The sequence below is a fragment of the Rhinoderma darwinii genome, chromosome 2, assembly GCF_050947455.1.
Source record: "Rhinoderma darwinii isolate aRhiDar2 chromosome 2, aRhiDar2.hap1, whole genome shotgun sequence".
NCBI lineage: Eukaryota > Metazoa > Chordata > Amphibia > Anura > Rhinodermatidae > Rhinoderma > Rhinoderma darwinii.
The window spans coordinates 7,788,215-7,803,432 of NC_134688.1; the positions used below are offsets into that span (position 1 = coordinate 7,788,215).

The 15,218-nt window shown below is 42.9% G+C and overlaps 1 protein-coding gene across 1 annotated transcript in view; it reads left to right on the plus strand.

The window, feature by feature from the left end:
• Window positions 1–15,218, plus strand: part of P4HA3 (prolyl 4-hydroxylase subunit alpha 3) — a 65,767-nt gene that overhangs the window by 11,452 nt on the left and 39,097 nt on the right. The window contains exon 2 of the mRNA XM_075849922.1: window positions 10,305–10,447. Within this exon, the coding sequence (XP_075706037.1) occupies window positions 10,305–10,447 (143 nt within the window). The remainder of the gene's footprint in view (window positions 1–10,304; window positions 10,448–15,218) is intronic.

The window sequence follows — 15,218 nt, forward strand, 5'->3', positions numbered from 1 at the left end:
AGGACAGCACACACAGACTCTAACCAGAGTAGAAAGAGAAGTGGGAGGCCCCGCTGCACAACTGAGCAACAAGACAAGTACATTAGAGTCTCTAGTTTGAGAAATAGACGCCTCACAGGTCCTCAACTGGCAGCTTCATTAAATAGTACCCGCAAAACGCCAGTGTCAACGTCTACAGTGAAGAGGCGACTCCGGGATGCTGGCCTTCAGGCAGAGTGGCAAAGAAAAAGCCATATCTGAGACTGGCTAATAACAGGAAAAGATTAATATGGGCAAAAGCACACAGACATTGGCCAGAGGAAGATTGGAAAAAAGTGTTATGGACAGACGAATCGAAGTTTGAGGTGTTTGGATCACACAGAAGAACATTTGTGAGACGCAGAACAACTGAAAAGATGCTGGAAGAGTGCCTGACGCCATCTGTCAAGCATGGTGGAGGTCATGTGATGGTCTGGGGTAAAGAGGGAGATTTGTACAAGGTAAAAGGGATTTTGAATAAGGAAGGCGATCACTCCGCAACGCCATGCCATACCCTGTGGACAGCGCTTGATTGGAGCCAATTTCATCCTACAACAGGACAATGACCCAAAGCACACCTCCAAATGATGCAAGAACTATTTAGGGAAGAAGCCGGCAGCCGGTATTCTATCTGTAATGGAGTGGCCAGCGCAGTCACCAGATCTCAACCCCATAGAGCTGTTGTGGGAGGAGCTTGACCGTATGGTACGCAAGAAGTGCCCATCAAGCCAATCCGACTTGTGGGAGGGGCTTCTGGAAGCATGGGGGGAGGAAATGTCTCCCGATGACCTCAGCAAATTAACAGCTCGAATGCCAAAGGTCTGCAATGCTGGAATTGCTGCAAATGGAGCGACCAAAGCAAAGTCTGAAGGAGAAAATTATTATTTCAAATAAAAATCATTATTTCTAACCTTGTCAATGTCTTGACCATATTTTCTAGTCATTTTGCAACTCATTTGATAAATATAAGTGTGAGTTTTCATGGAAAACACAAAATTGTCTGGGTGACCCCAAACTGTTGAACAGTAGTGTATATGAGGGTGTTACTAGGGCAGATCCTAAACGTTACATTTTCCTCATCGCCCCGTATCATGGCGCTGTGGAGATCCATGTACAAGCACTGAAGGACTATTTGTCATTTTCCCCGGAGTTCCCCTTTAAATAGTTTTTGGTTAATAATTATTTTAGATATAAATAAAGATTCCCCAATAAAATGTTATTCCAGATCCAAATCCCTGAAACATTGAAGTAAATAAGCGATGACCCCAGAAGGTGCGTACTGGCCACTGAAGGGTTAACGTCAGATTTTTGGCGCTCTCCGCGGTTTGCACAATAGTAAATACTTAGAATCTGACGTCTCCGGCATCTGGAAGGAGATTTTTGCTTTGAAAGTGGAACGTAAAAAATTACAACACATTGTACACCCATCACGTGTGCGGAGGCCTCCCCCCGAAATATGTGCACCCCACCAGTCCTGTCATACCATGTGTCACCTCTGTGCTGCTGAACCGTGTATCTAAGCCGTGTGAGATAATGTCTGCTGAGCTGAGTATCTAAGCTTCTAATGTGTGATACTGTCTGCTGAGCTGTGTATCTAACCCTCTAATGTGTGATAATGTCTGATGAGCTGCTGTATCTAAGCCCATCATGTGTGATACTGTGTGCTGAGCTGTGTACCTAATCCTATCATGTGTGATACTGTCTGCTGATCTGCTGTATCTAATCCTATCATGTGTGTTACTGTCTGCTGAGCTGTGTATCTAATCCTATCATGTGTGATACTGTCTGCTGAGCCATGTATCTAATCCTATCATGTGTGATACTGTCTGCTGAGCCATGTATCTAATCCTATCATGTGTGATAATGTCTGATCAGCCACTGTATCTAATCCTATCATGTGTGATACTGTCTGCTGAGCTGTGTATCTAATCCTATCATGTGTGATATTGTCTGCTGAGCCTCTGTATCTAATCCTATCATGTGTGATACTGTCTGCTGAGCTGTGTATCTAATCCTATCATGTGTGATACTGTCTGCTGATCTGCTGTATCTAATCCTATCATGTGTGATACAGTCTGCTGAGCTGTGTATCTAATCCTATCATGTGTGATACTGTCTGCTGAGCCATGTATCTAATCCTATCATATGTGATACTGTCTGCTGAGCCATGTATCTAATCCTATCATATGTGATAATGTCTGATGAGCCACTGTATCTAATCCTATCATGTGTGATACTGTCTGCTGAGCTGTGTATCTAATCCTATCATGTGTGATATTGTCTGCTGAGCCTCTGTATCTAATCCTATCATGTGTGATACTGTCTGCTGAGCTGTGTATCTAATCCTATCATGTGTGATACTGTCTGCTGATCTGCTGTATCTAATCCTATCATGTGTGATACAGTCTGCTGAGCTGTGTATCTAATCCTATCATGTGTGATACTGTCTGCTGAGCCATGTATCTAATCCTATCATATGTGATACTGTCTGCTGAGCCATGTATCTAATCCTATCATATGTGATAATGTCTGATGAGCCACTGTATCTAATCCTATCATGTGTGATACTGTCTGCTGAGCTGTGTATCTAATCCTATCATGTGTGATACTGTCTGCTGAGCTGCTGTATCTAAGCCCATCATGTGTGATACTGTCTGCTGAGCCACTGTATCTAATCCTATCATGTGTGATACTGTCTGCTGAGCAGTGTATCTAATCCTATCATGTGTGATACAGTCTGCTGAGCTGTGTATCTAATCATATCATGTGTGATACTGTCTGCTGAGCAGTGTATCTAATCCTATCATGTGTGCTGGAGCCCCATCAGTCCTGTCATACCATGTATTGTTAAATTATGTATCATCTGTGTGCTGCTGAGCCGGTGTATGTAAGCCATGTGTTATACTGTCTGCTGAGCTGTGTGTCTAATCCTTTCATGTGTGATACTGTCTGCTGAGCTGTGTATCTAATCCTATCATGTGTGATACAGTCTGCTGAGCTGTGTATCTAATCCTTTCATGTGCGATACTGTCTGCTGAGCTGTGTATCTAATCCTATCATGTGTGATACTGTCTGCTGTGCTGTGTATCTAATCCTATCATGTGTGATACAGTCTGCTGAGCTGTGTATCTAATCTTATCATGTGTGATACTGTCTGCTGTGCTGTGTATCTAATCCTATCATGTGTGATACTGTCTGCTGAGCTGTGTATCTAATCCTATCATGTGTGATACTGTCTGCTGAGCCGTGTATCTAATCCTATCATGTGTGATACTGTCTGCTGACCTGTGTATCTAATCCTATCATGTGTGATACTGTCTGCTGAGCCGTGTATCTAATCCTATCATGTGTGATACTGTCTGCTGAGCTGTTGTATCTAATCCTATCATGTGTGATACAGTCTCAGAGACGCACACAGCTCTACATTCATATAATGCGCAGGATTTTCGGATAACATATTCCTCCAGGTGATAATTTATACAAATGGTATTTGCAGTAGATTCGGTGTTGGCAGAAGTTCGGGGGCAGGGACAGAAGCTTCATTTAGTATTTGGTGCTGCCCCAGAGCCGGTCCCCCCCCCCCCCCCGGAGCGTCAGTAATGTCTCCTCACTAGTGCTGCTGAATCCGCCGCTAACATGTCACACGTCTGATCATTGTCCTTCATTTTAATTGAAATTTAAGAACATTTTCAAAATAAAAAAAAACAAAATCCTTAAAGTAAATGGTCCGTGACCTCGATAATAATCACCGGGTAAATGTCTGGACAAAGTGTCATGTTCAATAAAGTTTCTTCCTATACAAATCTGATTAATAAGGCAATAAATGAAAGACGCGCGCCCTCCTCCCAGGACAGGACAGGCGTGGCATTGTACATTTAAATAAAGTTATTTTTTTTGGGGGGGGCTCCTAACTGGAACGAGGACCGGTCCTAAATTTCCTTCAATTTGGGATCCATATGTTGGGATATAGGTCACGGGTGTGATTTGAGTGGTGCCAAAGCCCCGCACCCCTTTTCTACCCGTCTCTCATTGCTAAGTAAGTAATCTAAGACAGACTGGTTGCTATGGACAGGGAGGTGCCCGACAACAACATATAAGAGACTGAGGTTGTTAGGACATGTATCCATAGCAACCAGTCCGTCTCAAAGATGGGTGTACACTGTTCAGACAGCAGAGAAGGCGGAAACAGTTTATCACGGTGACGCCATGATATTCCTAAATCATACGTGGCGACTTTTGAAAAGGGGCATCATGAAGATTTCAAAGAGCGACGCAAATCTTTCCCCTTATGCCACGCCCATTTATACAGGACACGCCCCAAACTGCGCCATGAGAATCATAAATAGTGCATATGACCCCCTTCATCACATGCCAAAATGAATACAGACCCCCAGACTCCCTTAATTCAGAGACAAGACCCCCTAAATATAGATCCCAGACCCCTAAATACAGACCCCAGACCAAACGCGAAATAAATTCAGACCCCCTAAATACAGATCCGTTAAATACATATCCCAGACCCCCTAAATTAGTACAGACCCTCAAAATGCAGACCCCAGGGCCTCTAAAAACAGAGACAAGACCCCCTAAAAATATTCGGACCCCACACCAGACCCCATAAAAAAATCAGACCCCAGGCCGACCCTCTAAAAAAATCAGACCCCAGGCCGAACCCTCTAAATACAGACCTGCTCCCCTTTGCCCGTTCCTGCGTCCTCTTCACTCCTGGGCGCCGCTGCAGACGACATCCTGACACCAGGAGTACAAAGGACAGCAGGAACGGGGAGAGGTGGGTATTCGTCTGGTCTGAGGTCTGTATTTAGGGGGTCCGGTCTGGGGTCTGTATGTAGGGGCTCTCCGGGCATCTGGGAGATTCGCTTGCTCCTGGGAGTCTGGGAGGTCTCCCCTTTTTTCAGGAGTCTCTAGGACATTCCGGGGGAGTTGGCGAGTGTGCCCTAAAATTAAACATACATGTGGGTGGAGCTCCCCTTTAAGTCCAGCTCAATCCCATTGAACATAAGAGATGGTGGAAGGTAAACAGTTAATCCTGCAAACAGTGCTCTGAGAAGCTTGACAGGCGGCTGTGATTTGGACATGCACTGCTGCCACTGACAGTCCCACGTCTTCTCCGGGGCGAGGATCGGCTCCGTCTTCTGTTATTTCACAGGATCAATTTACAACAGATGGTTCCAACTTCAAGAAAGTCAAATCTTTGCCAAATAAAACTCTGCAGCTGAAAGTGTCGGATAAACATGAAGGAAAGTCAAGCCTAGAATCCATTTATGACATGGCAGCCGCCCAGGCCCAGGCTGACACCACACCACATTACCTCACGCTTGTGCTTACTCACTACTAGCGCTGCTCCATGGCCGCACAGCTATTATCAGTGACTCCAGCTTACCTGCATGTTCTACTGGTGACTGAGGTAGTCTCAGATCCACCTCCTGTCACATCTGTTGTCCTGTGTCCCCCATGCTTTACACTGCATCTTTGCTCCATGGCCGCACAGCTATTATCAGTGACTCCAGCTTACCTGCATGTTCTACTGGTGACTGAGGTAGTCTCAGATCCACCTCCTGTCACATCTGTTGTCCTGTGTCCCCCATGCTTTACACTGCATCTTTGCTCCATGGCCGCACAGCTATTATCAGTGACTCCAGCTTACCTGCATGGCTATTGGTGACTGAGGTAGTCTCAGATCCACCTCCTGTCACATCTGTTGTCCTGTGTCCCCCATGCTTTACACTGCATCTTTGATCCATGGCCGCATAGCTATTATCAGTGACTCCAGCTTACCTGCATGGTCTATTGGTGACTGAGGTAGTCTCAGATCCACCTCCTGTCACATCTGTTGTCCTGTGTCCCCCATGCTTTACACTGCATCTTTGCTCCATGGCCGCACAGCTATTATCAGTGACTCCAGCTTACCTGCATGTTCTACTGGTGACTGAGGTAGTCTCAGATCCACCTCCTGTCACATCTGTTGTCCTGTGTCCCCCATGCTTTACACTGCATCTTTGCTCCATGGCCGCACAGCTATTATCAGTGACTCCAGCTTACCTGCATGTTCTACTGGTGACTGAGGTAGTCTCAGATCCACCTCCTGTCACATCTGTTGTCCTGTGTCCCCCATGCTTTACACTGCATCTTTGCTCCATGGCCGCACAGCTATTATCAGTGACTCCAGCTTACCTGCATGGCTATTGGTGACTGAGGTAGTCTCAGATCCACCTCCTGTCACATCTGTTGTCCTGTGTCCCCCATGCTTTACACTGCATCTTTGATCCATGGCCGCATAGCTATTATCAGTGACTCCAGCTTACCTGCATGGTCTATTGGTGACTGAGGTAGTCTCAGATCCACCTCCTGTCACATCTGTTGTCCTGTGTCCCCCATGCTTTACACTGCATCTTTGCTCCATGGCCGCACAGCTATTATCAGTGACTCCAGCTTACCTGCATGTTCTACTGGTGACTGAGGTAGTCTCAGATCCACCTCCTGTCACATCTGTTGTCCTGTGTCCCCCATGCTTTACACTGCATCTTTGCTCCATGGCCGCACAGCTATTATCAGTGACTCCAGCTTACCTGCATGTTCTACTGGTGACTGAGGTAGTCTCAGATCCACCTCCTGTCACATCTGTTGTCCTGTGTCCCCCATGCTTTACACTGCATCTTTGCTCCATGGCCGCACAGCTATTATCAGTGACTCCAGCTTACCTGCATGGCTATTGGTGACTGAGGTAGTCTCAGATCCACCTCCTGTCACATCTGTTGTCCTGTGTCCCCCATGCTTTACACTGCATCTTTGATCCATGGCCGCATAGCTATTATCAGTGACTCCAGCTTACCTGCATGGTCTATTGGTGACTGAGGTAGTCTCAGATCCACCTCCTGTCACATCTGTTGTCCTGTGTCCCCCATGCTTTACACTGCATCTTTGCTCCATGGCCGCACAGCTATTATCAGTGACTCCAGCTTACCTGCATGGTCTATTGGTGACTGAGGTAGTCTCAGATCCACCTCCTGTCACATCTGTTGTCCTGTGTCCCCCATGCTTTACACTGCATCTTTGCTCCATGGCCGCACAGCTATTATCAGTGACTCCGGCTTACCTGCATGGTCTATTGGTGGCTGAGGTAGTCTCAGATCCACCTCCTGTCACATCTGTTGTCCTGTGTCCCCCATGCTTTACACTGCATCTTTGCTCCATGGCCGCACAGCTATTATCAGTGACTCCGGCTTACCTGCATGGTCTATTCGTGACTGAGGTAGTCTCAGATCCACCTCCTGTCACATCTGTTGTCCTGTGTCCCCCATGCTTTACACTGCATCTTTGCTCCATTAGGGCACAGCTATGAGGACACAGTGACTCTACCTTAGCTGCATCGTCTATTGGAGTCTGAGTTGGTCTTAAATCCACTCCTTAGATCCTCAGGCTGCTGTTCAGTCCCTCCAATGTGCTTTAATCCATCTTAGCTGCAATATGTATTGGAAGACTTGGTAGTCTGAAATCCACCTGCTTTACACTGCAGCTCATCATGTTCAGATTGGCTACTGTATATAAGAGGGAGCAAGGACAGAATGATTTATAAACTAAAAGCAACTAAACTATCAGTGAGAAAAAGATGATCAGGTAGGAGCTGCACGTATACTAATGGGAGGAGCATCAGTAAAGGGGAGGAGCCTAGAGAGCAGCTTAGGGGAGGGAGATAAAAAGCGTAAATACTGCGGATTTCGCTCAACGGATTTCATTAAAGGAAAATCCGCAGCGTAGTGCGGCAGCAGCGAAGAAGATGAGAAAAAACAAATGTCATCCACACGCTGCGCAAATAATCCCGCCAAAAAAACTTTCATAAATTGACCTGCGGTGCGGTTTTTTAATTCGCAGCATATCAATTTGTGCTGAGGAATCGCTGCTCTCCCGCAAAAATTCTGCTGAGGCTTTTTAAGGTTTTAAAATAATAAAAAGGTTCATACAAACCCGCGGTGGTTGTCATAGCGACGCGATGCTCTGTTCTGAGTGCAGCCCGGCCTCCTAGGATGACGTCTCAACCCATGTGACCACTGCAGCCAATCAAAGGCTGCAGTGGTCACATGGTCTACAGCATCATCCCAGGAGGCTGTACTGTACTCGGAGCAAAGAGACGCGTCGCTATGACAAAAAAGAACAGGGTTGGTAGGAACTTTTTTTTTTCCGCCAGAATTCTCTGCGGCTTCCAGGACGGATACGCGGGTACGGCTGAAAATTACGAAGCTGGTGCAGAGAAAACAGCCTCTGATTTTCAGCCGTTTTTTAAGCTGAAAACGTTTTTTGAGGCGTTTTTTTCTAGACGTTTTTGAAGTTTTTCTATTGACCGCTCCAAAAACGGCTCAAGAAGTGACCCGCTCCTTCTTTTTATAGGCCTTATTTTACGTGCCGTTTTTTAAAACAGCGGCATAAAAAAAAATGCCCCGTCTGAACATAACGCCATTTTTCCCATTGATTTCAATGGGAAGATGTTTGTAGGCGTTCACGCCCTGAAATACGCCTGAAACATCTGCGTGTGAACATACCCTTAATGTTAACCTAAAATACGGAACCGGTCTTGATAAAAACGGGGAAAAAAGATCATTGTCCTGGAGCCTTTACCGCCTTACTCTGCCCTCCTGGCCATGACAGGGAACGTGAACCCCAGGGGTACCGCCGCTTGTTCACACAAATGTCTTTGGCCTTTATCAGCAAAATTCCCTGGCACATTTTTTAGGATTTTTTAGTCCAGACTATCTTAGGACGGGAATAAAAACAAAAAACACGGGCTATTTTTGGCCGTAAACGTCCTGAAAAACGGCTGAAAAATCGGAAGCAGAACGACTCCAAACAACTGCCCATTGAGTTCAATGGGAAATACGGCGTTCCGTTCCCACGGGGCGTTTTTTTTAGGTCTCGTTTTCATTAACTCTATAGAAAAACCGCTCCAAAAACGGCCGGAAAAACGCAGCGAAAAACGCGAGCTGCTAAAAAAATCTGTCTCAAAATTCCTTCAGGAATCTTAAGGCAGTTTTTGACCAGCCTGCGGTGTTTTGCTTCGTTTTTCGCCGGCGACCATTGAGCTTTTTATGCCTCCCATTGATTGAAATCAATGAGAGACCAGAGGCGGTGAGAAAGAACATGCCGTTTTTTTTCCCCGCAAGTGGCTAAAAGACACCCAGTTTCCGCGTCATGATCAGCGCCAAAAAAACTCTATGAACTGGGCCTTAAGCGGTCCAGGGAGCCATTGCTATCAGGACATCCTAATTTCCAAATAAAGCCGCGATCAAAGCCGGCACCAATTTTAGGCCTTATTCACACGAACGTTAAATACGTCCGGCCGGTAAAACAACGGACATCGCACGGACCTATGGAATTCAATGGGGCCATTCAGACATTCAGTGTTTTTCACGCAGCGTGTGTCCGCCGCATGTCCTATTCTTGTGCGTTTTTTGCGGATCACGCACCCATTGAAGTCAATGGGTGCGTGAAAATCACGGACAGCACACGGACGCACATCCGTGTGCTGTCCGTGATCCACGCACCAGTTCTTTGAAATGCAGAGAAAAATATGCGCCAACACTGACGTCAACAACTGATGCCACGCGGAACAAACACTGATGGCACCCGGAACTGCAACGCATGAAAAACGTGTCCGATTCTTGCGGATGCAAAACGGAAATGTTCGTGTCAATCTAGCCTAAGACGCACAGAAGGGGGATTTTGGATGATTGTGTGCCACTGTCCAGACGCTGCGTGCACTATTCATCTGGGTAATATATGACGCCATCTGGGCGCAGTGTGGCGTTATCTGGGCAGTGTAAGGGTATGTTCACACGGCTTATTTTCAGACGTTTTTCGGGCCGTAAACGGATGAAAAACGAACGAAAAATCGGAAGCACGACGCCTCTAGACATCTGCTTATTGATTTCAATGGGAGAAACGGCGTTCTGTTCCGACGGGCCGTTTTTTTAAGGGGCCGTTTTGAAAAAACGGCGCGTACCAAGACGCCCCATAAAAAGAAGTGCAGGTCACTTCTTGAGACGTTTTTTGGAGCCGCTTTTCATTGACTCTATAGAAAAACAGCTCCAAAAACGGCCGTAAAAAATGCGAGTTTTCTTAAAAAACGGCTGAAATTCAGGAGCAGTCCGAGATTCCTGATTTCTGACGTCAGATTCGTCCACCATTTAACCCTTCGCAGATGACCACAAGGTTCTCGAACGTCTTCACATATATCGTATTTCTCCTATATATAAACCCCGTACATTGTCCTGCAGGTTCTACAATAAAGTCCGCGCTCTCCACCGTACAGCGGGCGCCCAAGTGTCGGACCCAATTTCCGCCTACACCTTATTAAAGAGGCTGCAGTCCGAGTGGATGAACCTGGTCAATAGTCTCGAGACCAACGAGAACGTCAGAGGTAACGAAAACTAAAGGGGCGACGGGGGGGGGGGGCTTATATATTTCTACTCTATATAGTATACAGCTGAGGTCAGTAGGATTTGTATATGGATGAGCCACCGGGATTTTTATTTAGAATCTCTGCTTGCTGTTAATGAATAGGACATTCTTCTTTTTACACTCAGGGGCTGAAAACTCATCCTGACCTAGTCCTGCTCACACAGCTGAGAGTTCGTAACAGTGTATCAATGTAGGCAATCCTGGGTAAACTAAATACAGCAGCAGCACAAGTCTCTCTCACTCTTGGAAGACTTAAATGGTAACTTAACTTTTAAAAAGAAGTTTTGATCGTTGGGGGTCCGAGCACTGAGACCCCCACCGATCGCTAAAACAAAGAGGTAGAAGCGCTCATGTGAGTGATGTGCGGCTTCGTTTCTGATCAGCTTTCTTCGGCTTTCCTCGCGGTGTACTGGCTCAATAGAAAGTTTATGAGTCCGTACACCACCCCAGAAACGAACCGGCACATGCTCACTTGAGTGCTTCTGCCGATACGTTTTAGCGATCGGTGGGGGTCTCAGTGCTCGGACCCCCACTGATCAAAACTTCTGACAAGTCACTATGAGATGTGTAACTTTTTTAAAAGTTGAGTTACTCTTTAATGAGTATCTGCCTGCGAAAACAAAAAATTCACCAGTATTTCACTTTTAGGGGATGACAAGTTGGACAATGTTCCGGGACCCCTAAGGACTGAACCTCAGGAGTAACCTGACAGTGGAGAATGCAAACCTTAACTGGCCTAGACAAGGGGGGACTACCATTATCCCCCTACACTGCCAGATACGACCAGGGACTTTAGGATTGACCTTCATTATTTAGGCATTATGTGGCGGTATTATTTAGACACTGGAGGGAGGCTTTATTTGGGAATGGGTGGCAGTATTATGTGGGAAATATATGGCAGTATTATGTGGGAAATACATGGTAGTGTTATGTGGGAAATATATGGTAGTATTATGTGGGAAATATATGGTAGTATTATGTGGGAAATATATGGCAGTATTATGTGGGAAATATATGGCAGTATTATGTGGGAAATATATGGTAGTGTTATGTGGGAAATATATGGTAGTATTATGTGGGAAATATATGGTAGTATTATGTGGGAAATATATGGTAGTATTATGTGGGAAATATATGGTAGTATTATGTGGGAAATATATGACAGTATTATGTGGGAAATACATGGTAGTGTTATGTGGGAAATATATGGCAGTATTATGTGGGAAATACATGGTAGTATTATGTGGGAAATACATGGTAGTATTATGTGGGAAATATATGGCAGTATTATGTGGGAAATACATGGTAGTATTATGTGGGAAATACATGGCAGTATTATGTGGGAAATATATGGTAGTATTATGTGGGAAATATATGGTAGTATTATGTGGGAAATATATGGTAGTATTATGTGGGAAATATATGGTAGTATTATGTGGGAAATATATGGTAGTATTATGTGGGAAATATATGACAGTATTATGTGGGAAATACATGGTAGTGTTATGTGGGAAATATATGGTAGTATTATGTGGGAAATATATGGCAGTATTATGTGGGAAATATATGGTAGTATTATGTGGGAAATATATGGTAGTATTATGTGGGAAATATATGGTAGTATTATGTGGGAAATATATGGTAGTATTATGTGGGAAATATATGGTAGTATTATGTGGGAAATATATGACAGTATTATGTGGGAAATACATGGTAGTGTTATGTGGGAAATATATGGCAGTATTATGTGGGAAATACATGGTAGTATTATGTGGGAAATACATGGTAGTATTATGTGGGAAATATATGGCAGTATTATGTGGGAAATACATGGTAGTATTATGTGGGAAATACATGGCAGTATTATGTGGGAAATATATGGTAGTATTATGTGGGAAATACATGGCAGTATTATGTGGGAAATATATGGTAGTGTTATGTGGGAAATATATGGTAGTGTTATGTGGGAAATACATGGTAGTATTATGTGGGAAATATATGGCAGTATTATGTGGGAAATACATGGTAGTGTTATGTGGGAAATACATGGCAGTATTATGTGGGAAATATATGGTAGTATTATGTGGGAAATATATGGTAGTGTTATGTGGGAAATATATGGTAGTATTATGTGGGAAATACATGGTAGTATTATGTGGGAAATATATGGCAGTATTATGTGGGAAATATATGGTAGTGTTATGTGGGAAATATATGGTAGTATTATGTGGGAAATACATGGTAGTATTATGTGGGAAATATATGGCAGTATTATGTGGGAAATACATGGTAGTATTATGTGGGAAATACATGTCAGTATTATGTGGGAAATATATGGTAGTATTATGTGGGAAATATATGGCAGTATTATGTGGGAAATATATGGCAGTATTATGTGGGAAATACATGGTAGTATTATGTGGGAAATATATGGCAGTGTTATGTGGGAAATACATGGCAGTATTATGTGGGAAATATATGGCAGTATTATGTGGGAAATATATGGTAGTATTATGTGGGAAATATATGGTAGTATTATGTGGGAAATACATGGTAGTATTATGTGGGAAATATATGGCAGTATTATGTGGGAAATACATGGTAGTATTATGTGGGAAATACATGGTAGTGTTATGTGGGAAATATATGGTAGTGTTATGTGGGAAATACATGGTAGTGTTATGTGGGAAATATATGGTAGTGTTATGTGGGAAATACATGGCAGTATTATGTGGGAAATACATGGTAGTGTTATGTGGGAAATATATGGTAGTGTTATGTGGGAAATACATGGCAGTATTATGTGGGAAATATATGGTAGTATTATGTGGGAAATATATGGCAGTATTATGTGGGAAATACATGGTAGTATTATGTGGGAAATACATGGTAGTATTATGTGGGAAATACATGGTAGTATTATGTGGGAAATATATGGCAGTATTATGTGGGAAATATATGGTAGTGTTATGTGGGAAATATATGGCAGTATTATGTGGGAAATATATGGCAGTATTATGTGGGAAATACATGGTAGTATTATGTGGGAAATACATGGTAGTATTATGTGGGAAATATATGGCAGTATTATGTGGGAAATATATGGTAGTATTATGTGGGAAATACATGGTAGTATTATGTGGGAAATATATGGCAGTATTATGTGGGAAATATATGGCAGTATTATGTGGGAAATATATGGCAGTATTATGTGGGAAATACATGGTAGTATTATGTGGGAAATATATGGCAGTATTATGTGGGAAATATATGGCAGTATTATGTGGGAAATATATGGTAGTGTTATGTGGGAAATATATGGCAGTATTATGTGGGAAATATATGGCAGTATTATGTGGGAAATACATGGTAGTATTATGTGGGAAATACATGGTAGTATTATGTGGGAAATACATGGCAGTATTATGTGGGAAATATATGGTAGTATTATGTGGGAAATACATGGCAGTGTTATGTGGGAAATATATGGCAGTATTATGTGGGAAATATATGGCAGTATTATGTGGGAAATATATGGCAGTATTATGTGGGAAATACATGGTAGTATTATGTGGGAAATATATGGCAGTATTATGTGGGAAATATATGGTAGTGTTATGTGGGAAATATATGGTAGTATTATGTGGGAAATACATGGTAGTGTTATGTGGGAAATACATGGCAGTATTATGTGGGAATTATATGACAGTATTATGTGGGAAATACATGGTAGTATTATGTGGGAAATACATGGTAGTATTATGTGGGAAATACATGGCAGTATTATGTGGGAACTATATGACAGTATTATGTGGGAAATATATGGTAGTATTATGTGGGAAATATATGGTAGTGTTATGTGGGAAATACATGGTAGTATTATGTTGGAAATATATGGTAGTATTATGTGGGAAATACATGGTAGTGTTATGTGGGAAATATATGGTAGTATTATGTGGGAAATACATGGTAGTGTTATGTGGGAAATATATGGTAGTATTATGTGGGAAATATATGGCAGTATTATGTGGGAAATGCATGGCAGTGTTATGTGGGAAATATATGGCAGTGTTATGTGGGAAATACATGGTAGTATTATGTGGGAAATATATGGTAATATTATGTGGGAAATACATGGTAGTGTTATGTGGGAAATACATGGTAGTATTATGTGGGAAATATATGCCAGTATTATGTGGGAAATACATGGTAGTATTATGTGGGAAATATATGGCAGTGTTATGTGGGAAATATATGGTAGTGTTATGTGGGAAATATATGGTAATATTATGTGGGAAATACATGGTAGTGTTATGTGGGAAATACATGGCAGTATTATGTGGGAATTATATGACAGTATTATGTGGGAAATACATGGTAGTATTATGTGGGAAATACATGGTAGTATTATGTGGGAAATACATGGCAGTATTATGTGGGAACTATATGACAGTATTATGTGGGAAATATATGGTAGTATTATGTGGGAAATATATGGTAGTGTTATGTGGGAAATACATGGTAGTATTATGTTGGAAATATATGGTAGTATTATGTGGGAAATACATGGTAGTGTTATGTGGGAAATATATGGTAGTATTATGTGGGAAATACATGGTAGTGTTATGTGGGAAATATATGGTAGTATTATGTGGGAATATATGGCAGTATTATGTGGGAAATGCATGGCAGTGTTATGTGGGAAATATATGGCAGTGTTATGTGGGAAA